Source organism: Lutjanus erythropterus, chromosome 18 (genome assembly GCF_056507025.1).
Source record: "Lutjanus erythropterus isolate fLutEry1 chromosome 18, fLutEry1.hap2, whole genome shotgun sequence".
Lineage (NCBI taxonomy): Eukaryota > Metazoa > Chordata > Actinopteri > Lutjaniformes > Lutjanidae > Lutjanus > Lutjanus erythropterus.
The window spans coordinates 29,884,200-29,898,200 of NC_139334.1; the positions used below are offsets into that span (position 1 = coordinate 29,884,200).

A 14,001-nucleotide genomic window follows, 5' to 3' on the forward strand; every position below is an offset into this window, starting at 1 on the left:
CCAGACGATACTACATGTGTGACTGTGGTTTGACTAACTCAGTAACATCACAACTGTGAAAACAGATCCAACTGACAAAAGAACCAGATGAACCTGAATGAAAGTCGAAAAGGAAATTTCAAGTTCTCTTGTTCAAGGGAACAGAACTAATAAACTTTATATCACATTTTCATTATTAAACTGATGTCTAACTGCAGCATCCTAGAAATTACTCAGATTATAAAATGACTGAAAATGAGAGCCGTATTCCCAGTTTTGGCCACCCAAATCTGATGCCTGGTTTCCAGACTGGGAGTTTTAAAAGTTAGTGTTGAGCCCTGAGTCAGAGTGCCGTAATAAGCTTTAAGTTGCCCCAAAAGGAAATAAAAGTGCAGCAGAGGAACCAATCAATCAAATGCACCGGAGTGTAGAGCTGCAGCCTCAGATTACAGCACAGAACAGACCTGAACAAGCTCCGATCAACTGATACAGACCGTGTTTTAAAACGAGGACAGGGATGCAGGAGATTAGAAAACAAATAAAATAGTAAGTGTCCAGAGACACACTGCTATACCGAGGCTGATGTCTCAAATCACAAATCATCGTCTCTAATTACAGATTTGTGTATTCTCTGTGCTTATTTAATTCTCCCAATTAGTGATTTGTGCCCTCAAAGTACTTAATTGTTCCCCAGAATGAATCATTTATACCCTTGAATTAAATCATCTTACCAGACTCACACAGACATGCTGGGAGGATCACTGTTAGTGCTGGTGAGCGAGAGCATGACTCCCCCTACAGACCGATATCTGCCACTGCAGAGATCTCAGTGACTCAAGTCCACAAGCAGAAATCACCTGTTCAAATCCAAACCAAACTAAACACAGTGACTGTGCACATTTTCAGAAGTCGAAACAAAATGTTCTGCATGTTATAATCACACTCCAAGAGAGGCTTTACACAAACAGCAGCAGCATTAAAAACAAACCAGCAGCATCAGTGGTTCAGCAGGTAGAGCAGGTTCTCTGTTTATCACAGGGCTGGAGGTTTGATTCCACAATTCACCTTGCAAACTGTCAAGCCACTGAATCTGAATCGTGAAAGTCTGGATAAATGCACTGCAATGCATAAAACAGCTGTATAAAAGCACTCAATTTAACCTACTGAGGGTTTAGCTCCTGGTAGAGCCTTGGTAGTATAAGAAAAAAGTCACTAATATGGAAAATTTGTGCTAAGCAAGTTGCATAGGGCTCCGCCTATCCCTCCTGTCAAAGCAGGTGTCAGTGTTTACAACTTTGACGAGAGGATGAAGCAGAATTAAAGAGAAAATAACATCACAAGAGTGAATGAGGATAACAGTAATTAAGTAAACTTTTCTTTTTTCTGTTTTCTCTTCTGCAAGTTTAATCTCAGCAGTAAAAAGTGACATTAGGTTGCAGAACGTGTTGGATCTCCCTCTGGGCAGTCTGTCTGTGTCACGCTTGCAACCACTGCAGGGTTGTCCTCTGACTTTACGCCTGAGAGAACCGAGAGTGAAATACAGCTGTAACATCTGAGCTTGGTTAGAGCTCACCTCAAAGAGCCAAAGGATGAAACGTCAAGATCCTAACAGGGGATCCCTCATAACACAGTCAGCTGCAGTATCCATGCAGCTGAAGGACCAGGCCTGTTAATGAATGGTCATGCAGCTATTTATCACGTTTGATAAACACCAACAGGTGTTCATAACCTGCAGCACAGAAAAGAAAACCACGCTGCACATGAACGTGCCTTCATATATGAGTGCACAAAATCAAACTGTCTCTGTTTAGATAATATATGGGCATTATGTGACTCCTCAGAGGTGCACAAAATTTTAAAACAAGCCAATGATCATCTGTCTCTCGGTCAAAGTTTAGATACAAGCAGGAGTTTAAAAAGTATTCAGATCCTTTACTTAGAAAAACATTGTAAAAAAAAAAAGTGAAAATTCTGCATTCACAAAACCTTGCTGAAGTAAAAGAATGTAAGCATTATCAGCTAAATATACTTAAAGTAAAACTATTCATGTTGCAGTAAAATGTTCCCTGTCAGTGTTAATATGTTTGATGTTTTTGGATTAATATTATTGTGCTAATATTACTGCTCTTAACTGCTGTAGATGTTTGAGGTTGAGCTCATTTTATCTGCTTTATACACCACTGTTGACAAGTTTAATGTCCAGTAATGAGTCACATTCTTTATGATCATCATATTTGTAGTGTGGTCGTCCTGTGAGAACCACAAATCTCTAACAAGTCAGAAAACAGTGCAGTATTTGCAGTAAGTAGATTTTCTGGCCAGCAAGTTAAACACGTCCATTCAGTAACTCTCAGGACCATCAAGTGATGTTGAAACGCTTTACTTATATGAGCGGTGTGAAACTGAAAAATACACTATATGTATTAATTAACTAATCTATCTGGGCACAATATATAGACAAACCAAAAGAAAGCTATTCCAGGTAAATGACTAAATTCACAAACACCACAACATAAATTTGGTCAAGAAAATGTGCTCATATCAAAGACACATCATTTCACCATGTATTGACTTACAGGAGATGCTTTCTGAAGGACTATGAACAACGGATGACAGAGGATGAACACACATCACACATCAGCTTCACTGGAGCTCACATGCCATTCACAGGTTACTTAGACTAACTTCCTGTCACACAGGAAATACAAAATCAGTGCTCAAACACTGCACTACAGTAAATGACCAGCAGAAGTCACTAAAGAACACTGAGTAACTGGCAGGGCAAGAACAGTAGAAGAAGAATAAAGCTGGATATGATGGAAATGTTCAAGTAAAGTACATTTGCCTCAGATAAGTACAGAACTCATAGAATAGTGTGATGGTTTTGTAACTGAGCATCCTGAGTTTATCAAACTGTATAAACTTAATAAGGAAACAATAAACATGAAAATGAGTCCAAATGTCTCCATTTAATCATTATTTATTTACAATATTTTGCTATTTGGGACAATTTTTTAATTATTTACAGCATTTTTTTTTATTTTGTTTTGTTTTTTTCTTTTTAGAACATTACAAGCAACCAGGAAGCTTTACAACAATATAACAGATAAAGAAATCTACAGTTTTGGAGAAACTTACAAAAGTTAGAAGAGCTGATTAGATCAACCACAGTAACTCAGTTTAATTCTGGGAACTAACATCATCATGAGTAAAATTTAACTGGATCCACAAGAGTCTCAACTTTCCAGTTAGATCCAGTTTATGACATTACAGTTCTGTTTATGGACCCCAATGTGAAGAAATATTGACATGCACCATTTTTAGGAAAGAAGAAAGTAAGATCATAGCATGTAAAAACAAAGGCATGTTTTTGCTCCAAACTACATTGCATTAGCATACAGTGGGCATGTTTGAAAAAAGGAGACTATTGTTTACCCAAATAACACATTTTCATTCTGACATCTTGAAGTGAGACATCAAGGAACTCCTTTGAAAATGGCCAGTTTTTCCTTCATCAAAATTTAACTTAAATATCTGACAAGATGGCACGATCCTGCTCTGTTCCACTGTCACACAGACCTTCAGTGATAGTATCTTTACTTTATCACCAGTGTCAATGTTTGGAAACATCCTGTCAGTGAAAGTGTGTGTGAAGGTGTGTATGTGTGTGTTAGTATCAGGATGAGAGAACGACAGCTTTCCTCTGTTCAAGTCCAGATTCACTCTGATCCTCTGGAGCTTCTTCTGCACTCTGAGATCACTGGGCAGATCTGGTAGAGACCATGCTGAGTATTTACCTCCAGAGAACATTATTCTCCAGAATCCAGACTGTATGTCTCCCTTCCTCTGGACAGACTCTGAACACACACCCAGAATCCAGTGTGTACTGTCTCCAACCTCGACATCCCAGCTGTGAGTCCCTGAGTTAAAGCCCTCAGAGCCGAGGACAGAATAGTAATAATTAAACCTCTCTGGATTATCAGGAAGCTGCTGTTTCTCTCCTCGTCTCACACTGGTCAGATCTTCAGACAGAAAGAGGACTGGATGAGCAGTGTTTGTGTCCAGAATGACAGGAGTGTATGATGACGTCTGCTGTATCATCTTGTGTTTGCTGTGTGATTCACCTGTCTCTCTGCTCACTCTGCAGCTGCATCATTACTGTAACCTGGAACACCTGCTGAGGCCCCCACTGACCACCAGGGGGCCCCATGAGCTCTTCAAATGTCCCACTAGAGGATTATATTAGACCTATAATATGTTCATGGTAATCATACAGCTACAACTGCTATTTTACATTCTTTAAAGCCTCATATCCCTGAAACATAATTTAATATGAGGGAGACACATGAATCATAAACTTCTGAGGAAGTAGAATATCTGAGATCTTTACATATTTTAAACTCGTTGACAATATTACTTTGATTTATTGAGAGAAACTGGACAACTGTACAATGATTTTAAGACTTTATCAAATCTGCCATCCAGCCCTGATTTTAAAGTTTAAAATGAAATAAAATCTCTGTGAACCAAATCAAACACCTTTTGAAAATCACCAAAATCAACAAAGGTAGATTTACTTTCTGTTCTACAAGTCTTGTTCTGACATATATTCAAATATTCTACAGTTTCCAAATACTGAGTCAGTCCAGCATTCAGAATATTAAATTATAATTTTCACACTGTACTTTAGTATGTATGTAGAAACTTAATAAGGAAACAAAGAACAGGATCATGAGTCCAAACTTTTCCATTTAAATATTGTAATTTATTTCAAGCAGTTTATTAATTTAGAACATTTTATTTATTTACAACATTACAAGCAACCAGGCAGCTTTACAACAATATAACAGACAGAAATCTAGATTATAAGGAAAACTCACAGAAGCTGAAATTTTAAATATTTTACACCTGATGTTGCCTGTAGAGGCTGCATCCCCAGAGGAAGTTGTGTTTATTCAGGAGGTTCATGTTTTGTTCAGAGCTGATTAGATCATCTACAGTAACTGAATTTAATTACAACAAGTGACAACATATGTAGTACATGCAAAAAGAAAATACATGGAATTAGCATCAAGTGTGAACACTTTATTCTAAATGCTAAAAAAAAATGAACACTTGAATAAACATCAGTGTGATGAGAACCTACAATGACAGAAAGACACTGATGATAAAAAAAATAAATAAATTTAATGATCAAGCAGTGAAATTGTTTTATAAGTGAAAAAGGCAACAATAGAGACAAAAAATATATCAAACTTAACTCTTTACTTTATCTCTAACTGCTCTGTTCCACTGTCACACAGACCTTCAGTGGTAATATCTTCAGTGGGAGTTTATCCAAAGGTCTAATGTATGGAAACATCCTGTCAGTGAAAGTGTGTGTGAAGGTGTGTATGTGTGTGTTAGTATCAGGATCAGAGAACGACAGCTTTCCTCTGTTCAAGTCCAGATTCAATCTGATCCTCTGGAGCTTCTTCTGGACTCTGAGAACAGTGGGCAGATCTGGTAGAGACTGTGCTGAATATTTACCTTCATAGAACCATATTCTCCATAATTCAGACTGTATGTCTCCCTTTCTCTGGACAGACTCTGAACACACACCCAGTGCCCAAACTGTACTGTCTCCAACCTCGACATCCCAGCTGTGAGTCCCTGAGTTAAAGCCCTCAGAGCCGAGGACAGACCAGTATTTATCAAACCTCTCTGGATTATCAGGAAGCTGCTGTTTCTCTCCTCGTCTCACACTGGTCAGATCTTCAGACAGAAAGAGGACTGGATGAGCAGTGTTTGTGTCCAGAATGACAGGAGTGTAGGAGACCATGTCCTTCATCTTGTTCCAGATGTTGAAGGTCAGGTTGCCCAGGTGTTTGGCCTGGTCTATCAGAGCTCCTGAGAGCAGCTGTGGATCCCCCAGCAGGGGGCGCTGCTGGACTCTTTCCACTGCAGCCTTGTAGTTGTGCAGGAATGAGACGTCTTCAGCTCTCAGCTGCTCCTCTGTGTCTCTGACTGTGTGTGAAAGAGCTGCTATCTCTCTGCTCAGAGCCTCCATCTTCTCCTTCATCATCTGACTCTTCTGCTCCTCTTCCTCCCTCAGTGCAGCCAGCCTGGCCTCCTCTTCCTCTTCTAGAAACTGGTGAAGCTTCTTAAACTGCTCCTTAATCTTCCTCTCTGTGTGTCGGGCCTGGACCTTCATGTGTTCTGCTGTTTGATCAAACTCATCTTTAACTTCTTTAAAATCCTTTAACTTCTCCTTTAAGGTCTCCAGAGTTTCCTGAAGTTCCTTCTTGTGTTGTTCTGCAGCTTCATCGATGGGTTTGAATCTGTGGTTGGTGTGTTTTTCTGAATCTCTGCAGACGAGACACACTGGCTGCTGATGGTCCAGACAGAAGAGTTTGAGTTTCTCAGAGTGCAGACTGCAGAGAGACTCTGAAGATCTCTGATCTCTCTGCTGTAAGAAGGTCTCACACAGGTTCTTTATCACCAGACTAACAGGTGGATGTTCCCTTGAAGATCTTCTCTTACAAACTGGACACTCATGTGTTGGTTTCTGTCTCCACCAGATCTGCAGACAGTCTTTACAGAAGCTGTGGCTACATGACAGAACAACAGGATCTCTGAAGACGTCATGACAGACTGGACAGCAGAGATCCTCCTCTGATCTGGAAGACATTTTGTCTCAGAGTGAAGCTGAAAACACAGCAGACAGACAGTACAGTCAGTCATGTCTCCCCCCCCTCCTCCACTGACTTCACTCAAATTTACTTTCACTTTGAGTTCAGTTTTTAGTCAAACTCACCTTCAGTGTGTGGAGTGTCAGCAGGTTGGAGTTTTCCTCTTTTCTCTCCTGTTTGGTCTGAAGGTGAATCTGATTGTCTGTTTTTCAGTCTGTATGAACAAACTGTTTCTGCAGCTGCTGTTGCTTCACACGTAACACTGAGGTGTGTTTCAGTCCAAAGTTCTCATTTACTGCTGAAAACATAAAGTGACAGTGTGCAGCAGGCTGTTGTCTCAGTACAGAACTCGAGGAAATGTTCCAGACGTTCTTCAGAAAAATGTTGTTAAATGTGGACTGTAGGAGCCGTGATTCGGTTGATCTCCTGCTAGTAGTTAAGCCTTGTTTTAGTCTCGCAGCTGTTGATGACCTGCAGCCTCTACTGGCTGCTGAAGAGCAGTGAGGAGTCAGCAGTGAGGTTATAACCTGGAACACCTGCTGAGGCCCCCACTGACCACCAGGGGGCCCCATGAGCTCTTCAAATGTCCCACTAGAGCAGTGTTTCCCAATCCTGGTCCTCAGAGCTCACTTTCCTGCATGTTTTAGATGTTTCTCTGCTCCAACACACCTGATTCAAATGATCAGGTTGTTATCAGGCTTCTGCAGAGGCTTGATGATGAGCTGATCATTTGAATCAGGTGTGTTGGAGCAGAGAAACATCTAAAACATGCAGGACAGTGGGCCCTGAGGACCAGGGTTGGGAAACACTGCTCTAGAGGCTTATATTAGACCTATAATATGTTAATGGTAATCATACAGCTACAACTGCTATTTTACATTCTTTAAAGCCTCATATCCATGAAACATAATTTAATATGAGGGAGACACATGAATCATAAACTTCTGAGGAAGTAGAATATCTGAGATCTTTACATATTTTAAACTTGTTGACAATATTACTTTGATTTATTGAGAGAAACTGGACAACTGTACAATGATTTTAAGACTTTATCAAATCTGCCATCCAGCCCTGATTTTAAATGTTTAAAATGAAATACAATCTCTGTGAACCAAATCAAACACCTTTTGAAAATCACCAAAATCAACATTAGTAGATTTACTTTCTGTTCTATGAGTCTTGTTCAAACAATATGTGAAATTAATTGAATATCATCAATTCAAGGTTGAGTTTTTTCTAAAAATCATTCTTCTCATCAACTAAATATTCTACATGTTCCAAGTACTGAGTCAGTCCAGCATTCAAAATATTAAAATTTTTACACTGTACTTTGGTATGTATGTAGAAACTTAAGAAGGAAACAAAGAACAGGATGATGAGTCCAAACTTTTCCATTTAAATATTGCAATTTATTTCAAACAGTTTATTCATTTAGAAAATTGTATTATTTATTTACAACATTTCAAGCAACCAGGCAGCTTTACAACATAACATTATTGACATTATTTTTCATGTAGATTCTGACCCGATGGTGGCGTTACACAAAAGTTCAAAAACAATCATCAGATAGTTTTTTTTGCACTGGATTAAAGTGTAACTGGCAGGTTGGGAGAGAGAGAGTGGGGGGGGGGGAGAGAGAGGGAGAGGAACAGAGGCTGAAAGAGGAAGGAAGAGAGAAAGAGAAGGGGGAATGAACGACAGTTCCCTGATAAACTTTTTGTTTGTTGCTTGTGTGGTCAGTGTCAGCCAGCAGTCAGGCCACTGTTTTAGTTATGGACACAGTGGTGATGTCATACCTTTTCACCTGAATCAAACACACCCTGTGTTCACAAACTGTGGACTCGACAGGAGTCTGTTCCAGATGTTGAAGGTCAGGTTGCTCTGAAGAGTCTGTTTATTGAAATACGACAGCTCAGACTCAATACCACCTATTTCTGCACGTTAGTCAGAGGCAGACTCAGGCAAAGCGACTTCCTCTTCTTACGTAATATGAAGCAACATTTGAAAAAAAGAAAAAAGTGTTTTTAAGAACCTTGCTCAAAAAGACCAGTTTTCCTCTGTTTTTTTTTTTGTCCAAAAAATCTTAAATTAAGTTTTAAAATTGTCATTTTACACAAGGTTATATATATTTGACCTGCAAGTTACACTTTAAGCAAAAGTACTAGTACAACACCGTAAAAATACTAAACAAGTAAAAATCCTGCATTCACAAAAACTTACTGAACTGAAAGTATGCATTATTAGCTAGTCAGTAAAAAAAAGGTCATTATTGTCAGTTAAATCATGCTCTAATAACTACAAAAAACCCAACATTGAACCAATAAACACTAAACTGTACTTGTACTTTTTTTGGACGTGAAATCGGCCTGAAATTATGTTCACGATGGTCTTTAAAGGTCTTAAAAAGTCTTAAAGGCCACGGTTGACTGTTTTAATCTATAGCAATGTGTCACATTTTATATGATCATCACGTTTGTAGCGTGGTCGTCCTGTGAGAACCACAATTCTAGTAAAGTAGTAAAGTACAAGTGCCTCAAATAAGTACAAAACTTGATGTCACTGTACTTAGTTACAGTCCACCACTGATTACAACTCTGGACTAATGCAAGATTGAAATGAATGGATTGACACTGACTGATAGATTAAATATTGAATTTAAATTCAACTAAATAAAGCATTTTGTATAGTTCCTTTAAGATGCTTAGAATAGTGTGATGGTTTTGTTACTGAGCATCCTGAGTTTATCAAACTGTATAAACTTAATAAGGAAACAATAAACATGAAAATGAGTCCAGATGTCTCCATTTAATCATTATTTATTTACAACATTTTGCTATTTGGAACAATTTGTTAATTATGTAGAGCATTTTGTTATTTGTTTACCTTTTTGTTTGTTTGTTTGTTTTTAGAACATTACAAGCAACCCGGAAGCTTTACAGCAATATAACAGATAAAGAAATATACACTTTTGGTGAAACTCACAAAAGCTAGAAGAGCTGATTAGATCAACCACAGCAACAAGTAACCAGTATTATGTTCAGATTTCAAAAGTAGTCTGCAAAAAAAGGCATGTTTTAGCTCCAGAGTACATGTGATTAGCATACAGTAGACATGTTTGAAAAGGGGAGACTATTGTGTACCCAAAGAACCCATTTTCATTCAGACATCTTGAGGTGAGACATCAAGGAACCGCGTTGAAAATGGTCAGTTTTTCCCTCATCACAATTTAGCCTAAATATCTTACAAGATGGCACGATCCTCCTTGTATGGGCCTAATGTGTGCATCTATATGCGTGCGCAAATTCTATTGGACATAAGTGAAAAACAAGAAGCTATGCATACCTCTTTGCTCTAACTCACCATATCCGTCGGCCTTGCTCGCGTATTGTACCCTGCTATAAAGTGTGAAGACAGTCTGTATACTAGATAAGCTATGACCTTGGGGCCTCAGGAGAAAGGATCAAGGGGATGCACTGGTCTCTTATCTGTGCAGCTGTAGGCTGTGGCTGTGCAGAGTCAAGGAGAAATACAGGTCCCTGATTAACTGCTAGAATACCTGTTCAGGTCAGTTGACCTATGACCGGGCCTGACATAACTATGTTGTCACCCATGTAAAGAGAGACCCAGGAAGAGCAAGTGAGGCAAATTACACAACAATGTGGAAATAATCTTTTGTTTAAACAAAGTCCAGACTGGACTGAAGTGATTCTCCTGCTGGTTATGTCGGCGTCTTGCAGCCTGTGGTGAACTTTGCATCAGACTCATGAACAATGTGACAGGAATTATCGATTAAAGGAGTGAGGAATTCACTGAGACAAACTCCAAAGAGACGTGTTTGTCTTTGTTTGTCACCCCACTATTTAGTCCACTGAATAAGACGTGTTGTCTGTCTTCAGTCTCCTCTACCATCACTGTGATCTCAGCTTCAAAACAGATCATTTTTCTCTTTTTCTCCAGGACTGTTCTTTACTAAACACTCATTTGTGCTGCATGACAAAAAAAACACTGGTTGTAAGGCAGCTGACATCAGTTTTAACTTAATTTGAGATTTATAGATCGAAGGTGCTGAAGTTACAACTTTTCTTCTCAGAACCTGCAGAAGCAAAGTTTCTTATGTTCAGGATCTTTTATGAATCAGACTAAAGTGGACCGTCAAAAATGATCTTAAGATTAAGTTTAAATTTGGAACTAAAAATATTTTTTAGAAATTTGGCCTCAGGTGTACATAATGAAAAATTAACAACAATTTAAAAACATGACAGTGTCAGGGAGCTACAGTAGCTCAGTTGGTAGAGGAGGTGCTAAACTAAACATAAAATAATAATTTTACAAAGTCGACAATAGAAACTGAAAGTTAAATGTCAAACAAAATTTTAAAAATCATAATAAAAACAATAACTGGAAGAAAAATAAAGGTACATCATGAATATAATCATCCTGTTTATCTCTAACTGCTCTGTTCCACTGTCACACAGACCTTCAGTGGTAATATCTTCACTTTATCCACAGTGTTAATGAATGGAAACATCCTGTCAGTGAAAGTGTGTGTGAAGGTGTGTATGTGTGTGTTAGTATCAGGATCAGAGAACGACAGCTTTCCTCTGTTCAAGTCCAGATTCACTCTGATCCTCTGGAGCTTCTTCTGCACTCTGAGATCAGCGAGTTGATCTGGTAGAGACCGTGCTGAGTATTTACCTCCAGAGAACATCAATCTCCATAATCCAGACTGTATGTCTCCCTTCCTCTGGACAGACTCTGAACACACACCCAGAATCCAGTCTGTACTGTCTCCAACCTCAACATCCCAGCTGTGAGTCCCTGAGTTAAAGCCCTCAGAGCCGAGGACAGAATAGTAATAATTAAACCTCTCTGGATTATCAGGAAGCTGCTGTTTCTCTCCTCGTCTCACACTGGTCAGATCTTCGGACAGGATGAGGTTTCGACCAGCAGTGTTTGTGTCCAGAATGACAGGAGTGTAGGAGACCATGTCCTTCATCTTGTTCCAGATGTTGAAGGTCAGGTTGCCCAGGTGTTTGGCCTGGTCTATCAGAGCTCCTGAGAGCAGCTGTGGATCCTCCAGCAGGGGGCGCTGCTGGACTCTTTCCACTGCAGCCTTGTAGTTGTGCAGGAATGAGACGTCTTCAGCTCTCAGCTGCTCCTCTGTGTCTCTGACTGTGTGTGAAAGAGCTGCTATCTCTCTGCTCAGAGCCTCCATCTTCTCCTTCATCATCTGACTCTTCTGCTCCTCTTCCTCCCTCAGTGCAGCCAGCCTGGCCTCCTCTTCCTCTTCTAGAAACTGGTGAAGCTTCTTAAACTGCTCCTTAATCTTCCTCTCTGTGTGTCGGGCCTGGACCTTCATGTGTTCTGCTGTTTGATCAAACTCATCTTTAACTTCTTTAAAATCCTTTAACTTCTCCTTCAGGGGCTCCAGAGTTTCCTGAAGTTCCTTCTTGTGTTGTCGTGCAGCTTCATCGATGGGTCTGAATCTGTGGTTGGTGTGTTTTTCTGAATCTCTGCAGACGACACACACTGGCTGCTGATGGTCCAGACAGAAGAGTTTGAGTTTCTCAGAGTGCAGACTGCAGAGAGACTCTGAAGATCTCTGATCTCTCTGCTGTAAGAAGGTCTCACACAGGTTCTTTATCACCAGACTAACAGGTGGATGTTCCCTTGAAGATCTTCTCTTACAAACTGGACACTCATGTGTTGGTTTCTGTCTCCACCAGATCTGCAGACAGTCTTTACAGAAGCTGTGGCTACATGACAGAACAACAGGATCTCTGAAGACGTCATGACAGACTGGACAGCAGAGATCCTCCTCTGATCTGGAAGACATTTTGTCTCAGAGTGAAGCTGAAAACACAGCAGACAGACAGTACAGTCAGTCATGTCTCCCCTCCCTCCTCCACTGACTTCACTCAAATTTACTTTGACTTTGAGTTCAGTTTTAAGTCAAACTCACCTTCAGTGTGTGGAGTGTCAGCAGGTTGGAGTTTTCCTCTTTTCTCTCCTGCAGCTGAACTCACTCAGAGGAAGTTGTTGGTTTGGTCTGAAGGTGAATCTGATTGGTTGTGTTTCAGTCTGTGCATCTCTGTAATGAAGAGGAGCAAACTGTTTCCTGGTTTGTCGCAGGTGTATCAGGTGAAGGGTAAAGTTTTGTCAGACCTCCTCTGTTGAATGCTGTTGGTTCACATGTATCACATGGTTGTGTTTCATTCCAAGGTATTTATCTGTTGATGGAAACTGATAATGTCCAGCAGGCTGTTCCCTCAGTACAACACTTGAAATAATGTACCAGACATTGTCAAAATGTGATGAAACCTGTTTTTTTCACTTTGAACTGATGGTGACGTCACACAAAAGTTCAAAAACAATCATCAGATAGTTTATTTTTAACTGTAGTCACAGACAGACAGACAGGAGGAAAGAACTTGAAATATTCCACAAGAGGGTTATATTAGGCCGAGAACATGTCAGTGGTCATCATACAGAAACTAAATATTCTGTTAACAGACTGGCTGCTGATACTACAGGTTGAATTTATTTCTGCTGCTTCTGTCAGAGCTGCTGTCACCTTCATGTTCACTCTAACAGACGTTAACTGCAGTTTGATGCTCAGTAAGGTCAGACAGGTCACATTCCTCTCCTCTGTGTCGACTGAGACGCCTGCATGTCAGTGGATCTTATCAGTGGATGGATTAGATCAACAGATTCTGCAGGAAATGATTCAGCAATCATTGTGCTGCTAAAGCAGAATATGACAGTAAAATAAAAGACAAGAAGAAGACAAGAAGGCTGTTCCTCCATCACTGCCCAAAGAAAAGTGAGAGAAAGAAGACAGAGCAGAAGTCAGGATTGACAATAAATGAACTTATCTCCATAAACCGCCACCTTATCGTGGTGGAGGGGTTTGAGAACCTGAATGATCTTAGGAGCTATGTTATCGGGGGCTTGTTGCCCCTGGTAGGGTCTCCCAAGGCAAACAGGTACTAGGTGATGGGTCAGACTAAGAGCAGTTCCAATGCCCCAAATGAATAGTTCAAGATCAGGGATGTTTACATCGCCCAGATTGGCGTTACCGGGGCCCCACCCTGGAGCCAGGCCTGGGGTTGGGGCTCGCAGGCGAGCGCCTGGTGGCTGGGTCTTTGCCCACAGGACCCGGCCGGGCCCAGGCCGAAGGAGCGACGTGGGTCCACCTTCCCATAGGCCCATCACCCACGGGAGGGTTCAGAAGGGGCCGATGCAGTGTGGTTTGGGTGGCAGTCGTGGGTGGAGGCCCCGATGACCCAATCCCAGGACATGGAATCTCACAGTGGGGACATGGAATGTCACCTCGCTGGGGGGGAAGGAG

The 14,001-nt window shown here is 40.5% G+C and overlaps 2 protein-coding genes across 2 annotated transcripts; both read right to left on the minus strand.

Annotated features, from left to right (window-relative positions):
• Positions 1–4,748: 4,748 nt before the first annotated feature.
• LOC146311263 (nuclear factor 7, ovary-like) lies at positions 4,749–7,135 on the minus strand. Its single transcript, XM_084741824.1, has 2 exons — positions 6,776–7,135; positions 4,749–6,666 (listed from the first exon to the last, which is right to left on the minus strand). Exon 2 carries the CDS (start codon positions 6,647–6,649, stop codon positions 5,255–5,257), a length of 1,395 nt encoding a protein of 464 aa, XP_084597950.1. The 5' UTR covers positions 6,650–6,666; positions 6,776–7,135; the 3' UTR covers positions 4,749–5,254.
• Positions 7,136–10,975: 3,840 nt separating this feature from the next.
• On the minus strand, positions 10,976–12,948 carry LOC146311264 (nuclear factor 7, ovary-like). The gene is made up of 2 exons (XM_084741827.1): positions 12,613–12,948; positions 10,976–12,503 (listed from the first exon to the last, which is right to left on the minus strand). Exon 2 carries the CDS (start codon positions 12,484–12,486, stop codon positions 11,098–11,100), a length of 1,389 nt encoding a protein of 462 aa, XP_084597953.1. The 5' UTR covers positions 12,487–12,503; positions 12,613–12,948; the 3' UTR covers positions 10,976–11,097.
• Between the last annotated feature and the right edge of the window lie 1,053 nt (positions 12,949–14,001).

Excerpts from the sequence above, each read along its gene's own strand:
- LOC146311263 (XM_084741824.1), bottom strand. The coding sequence starts at position 6,649 with ATGTCTTCCAGATCAGAGGAGGATCTCTGCTGTCCAGTCTGTCATGAC.
- LOC146311264 (XM_084741827.1), bottom strand. The coding sequence starts at position 12,486 with ATGTCTTCCAGATCAGAGGAGGATCTCTGCTGTCCAGTCTGTCATGAC.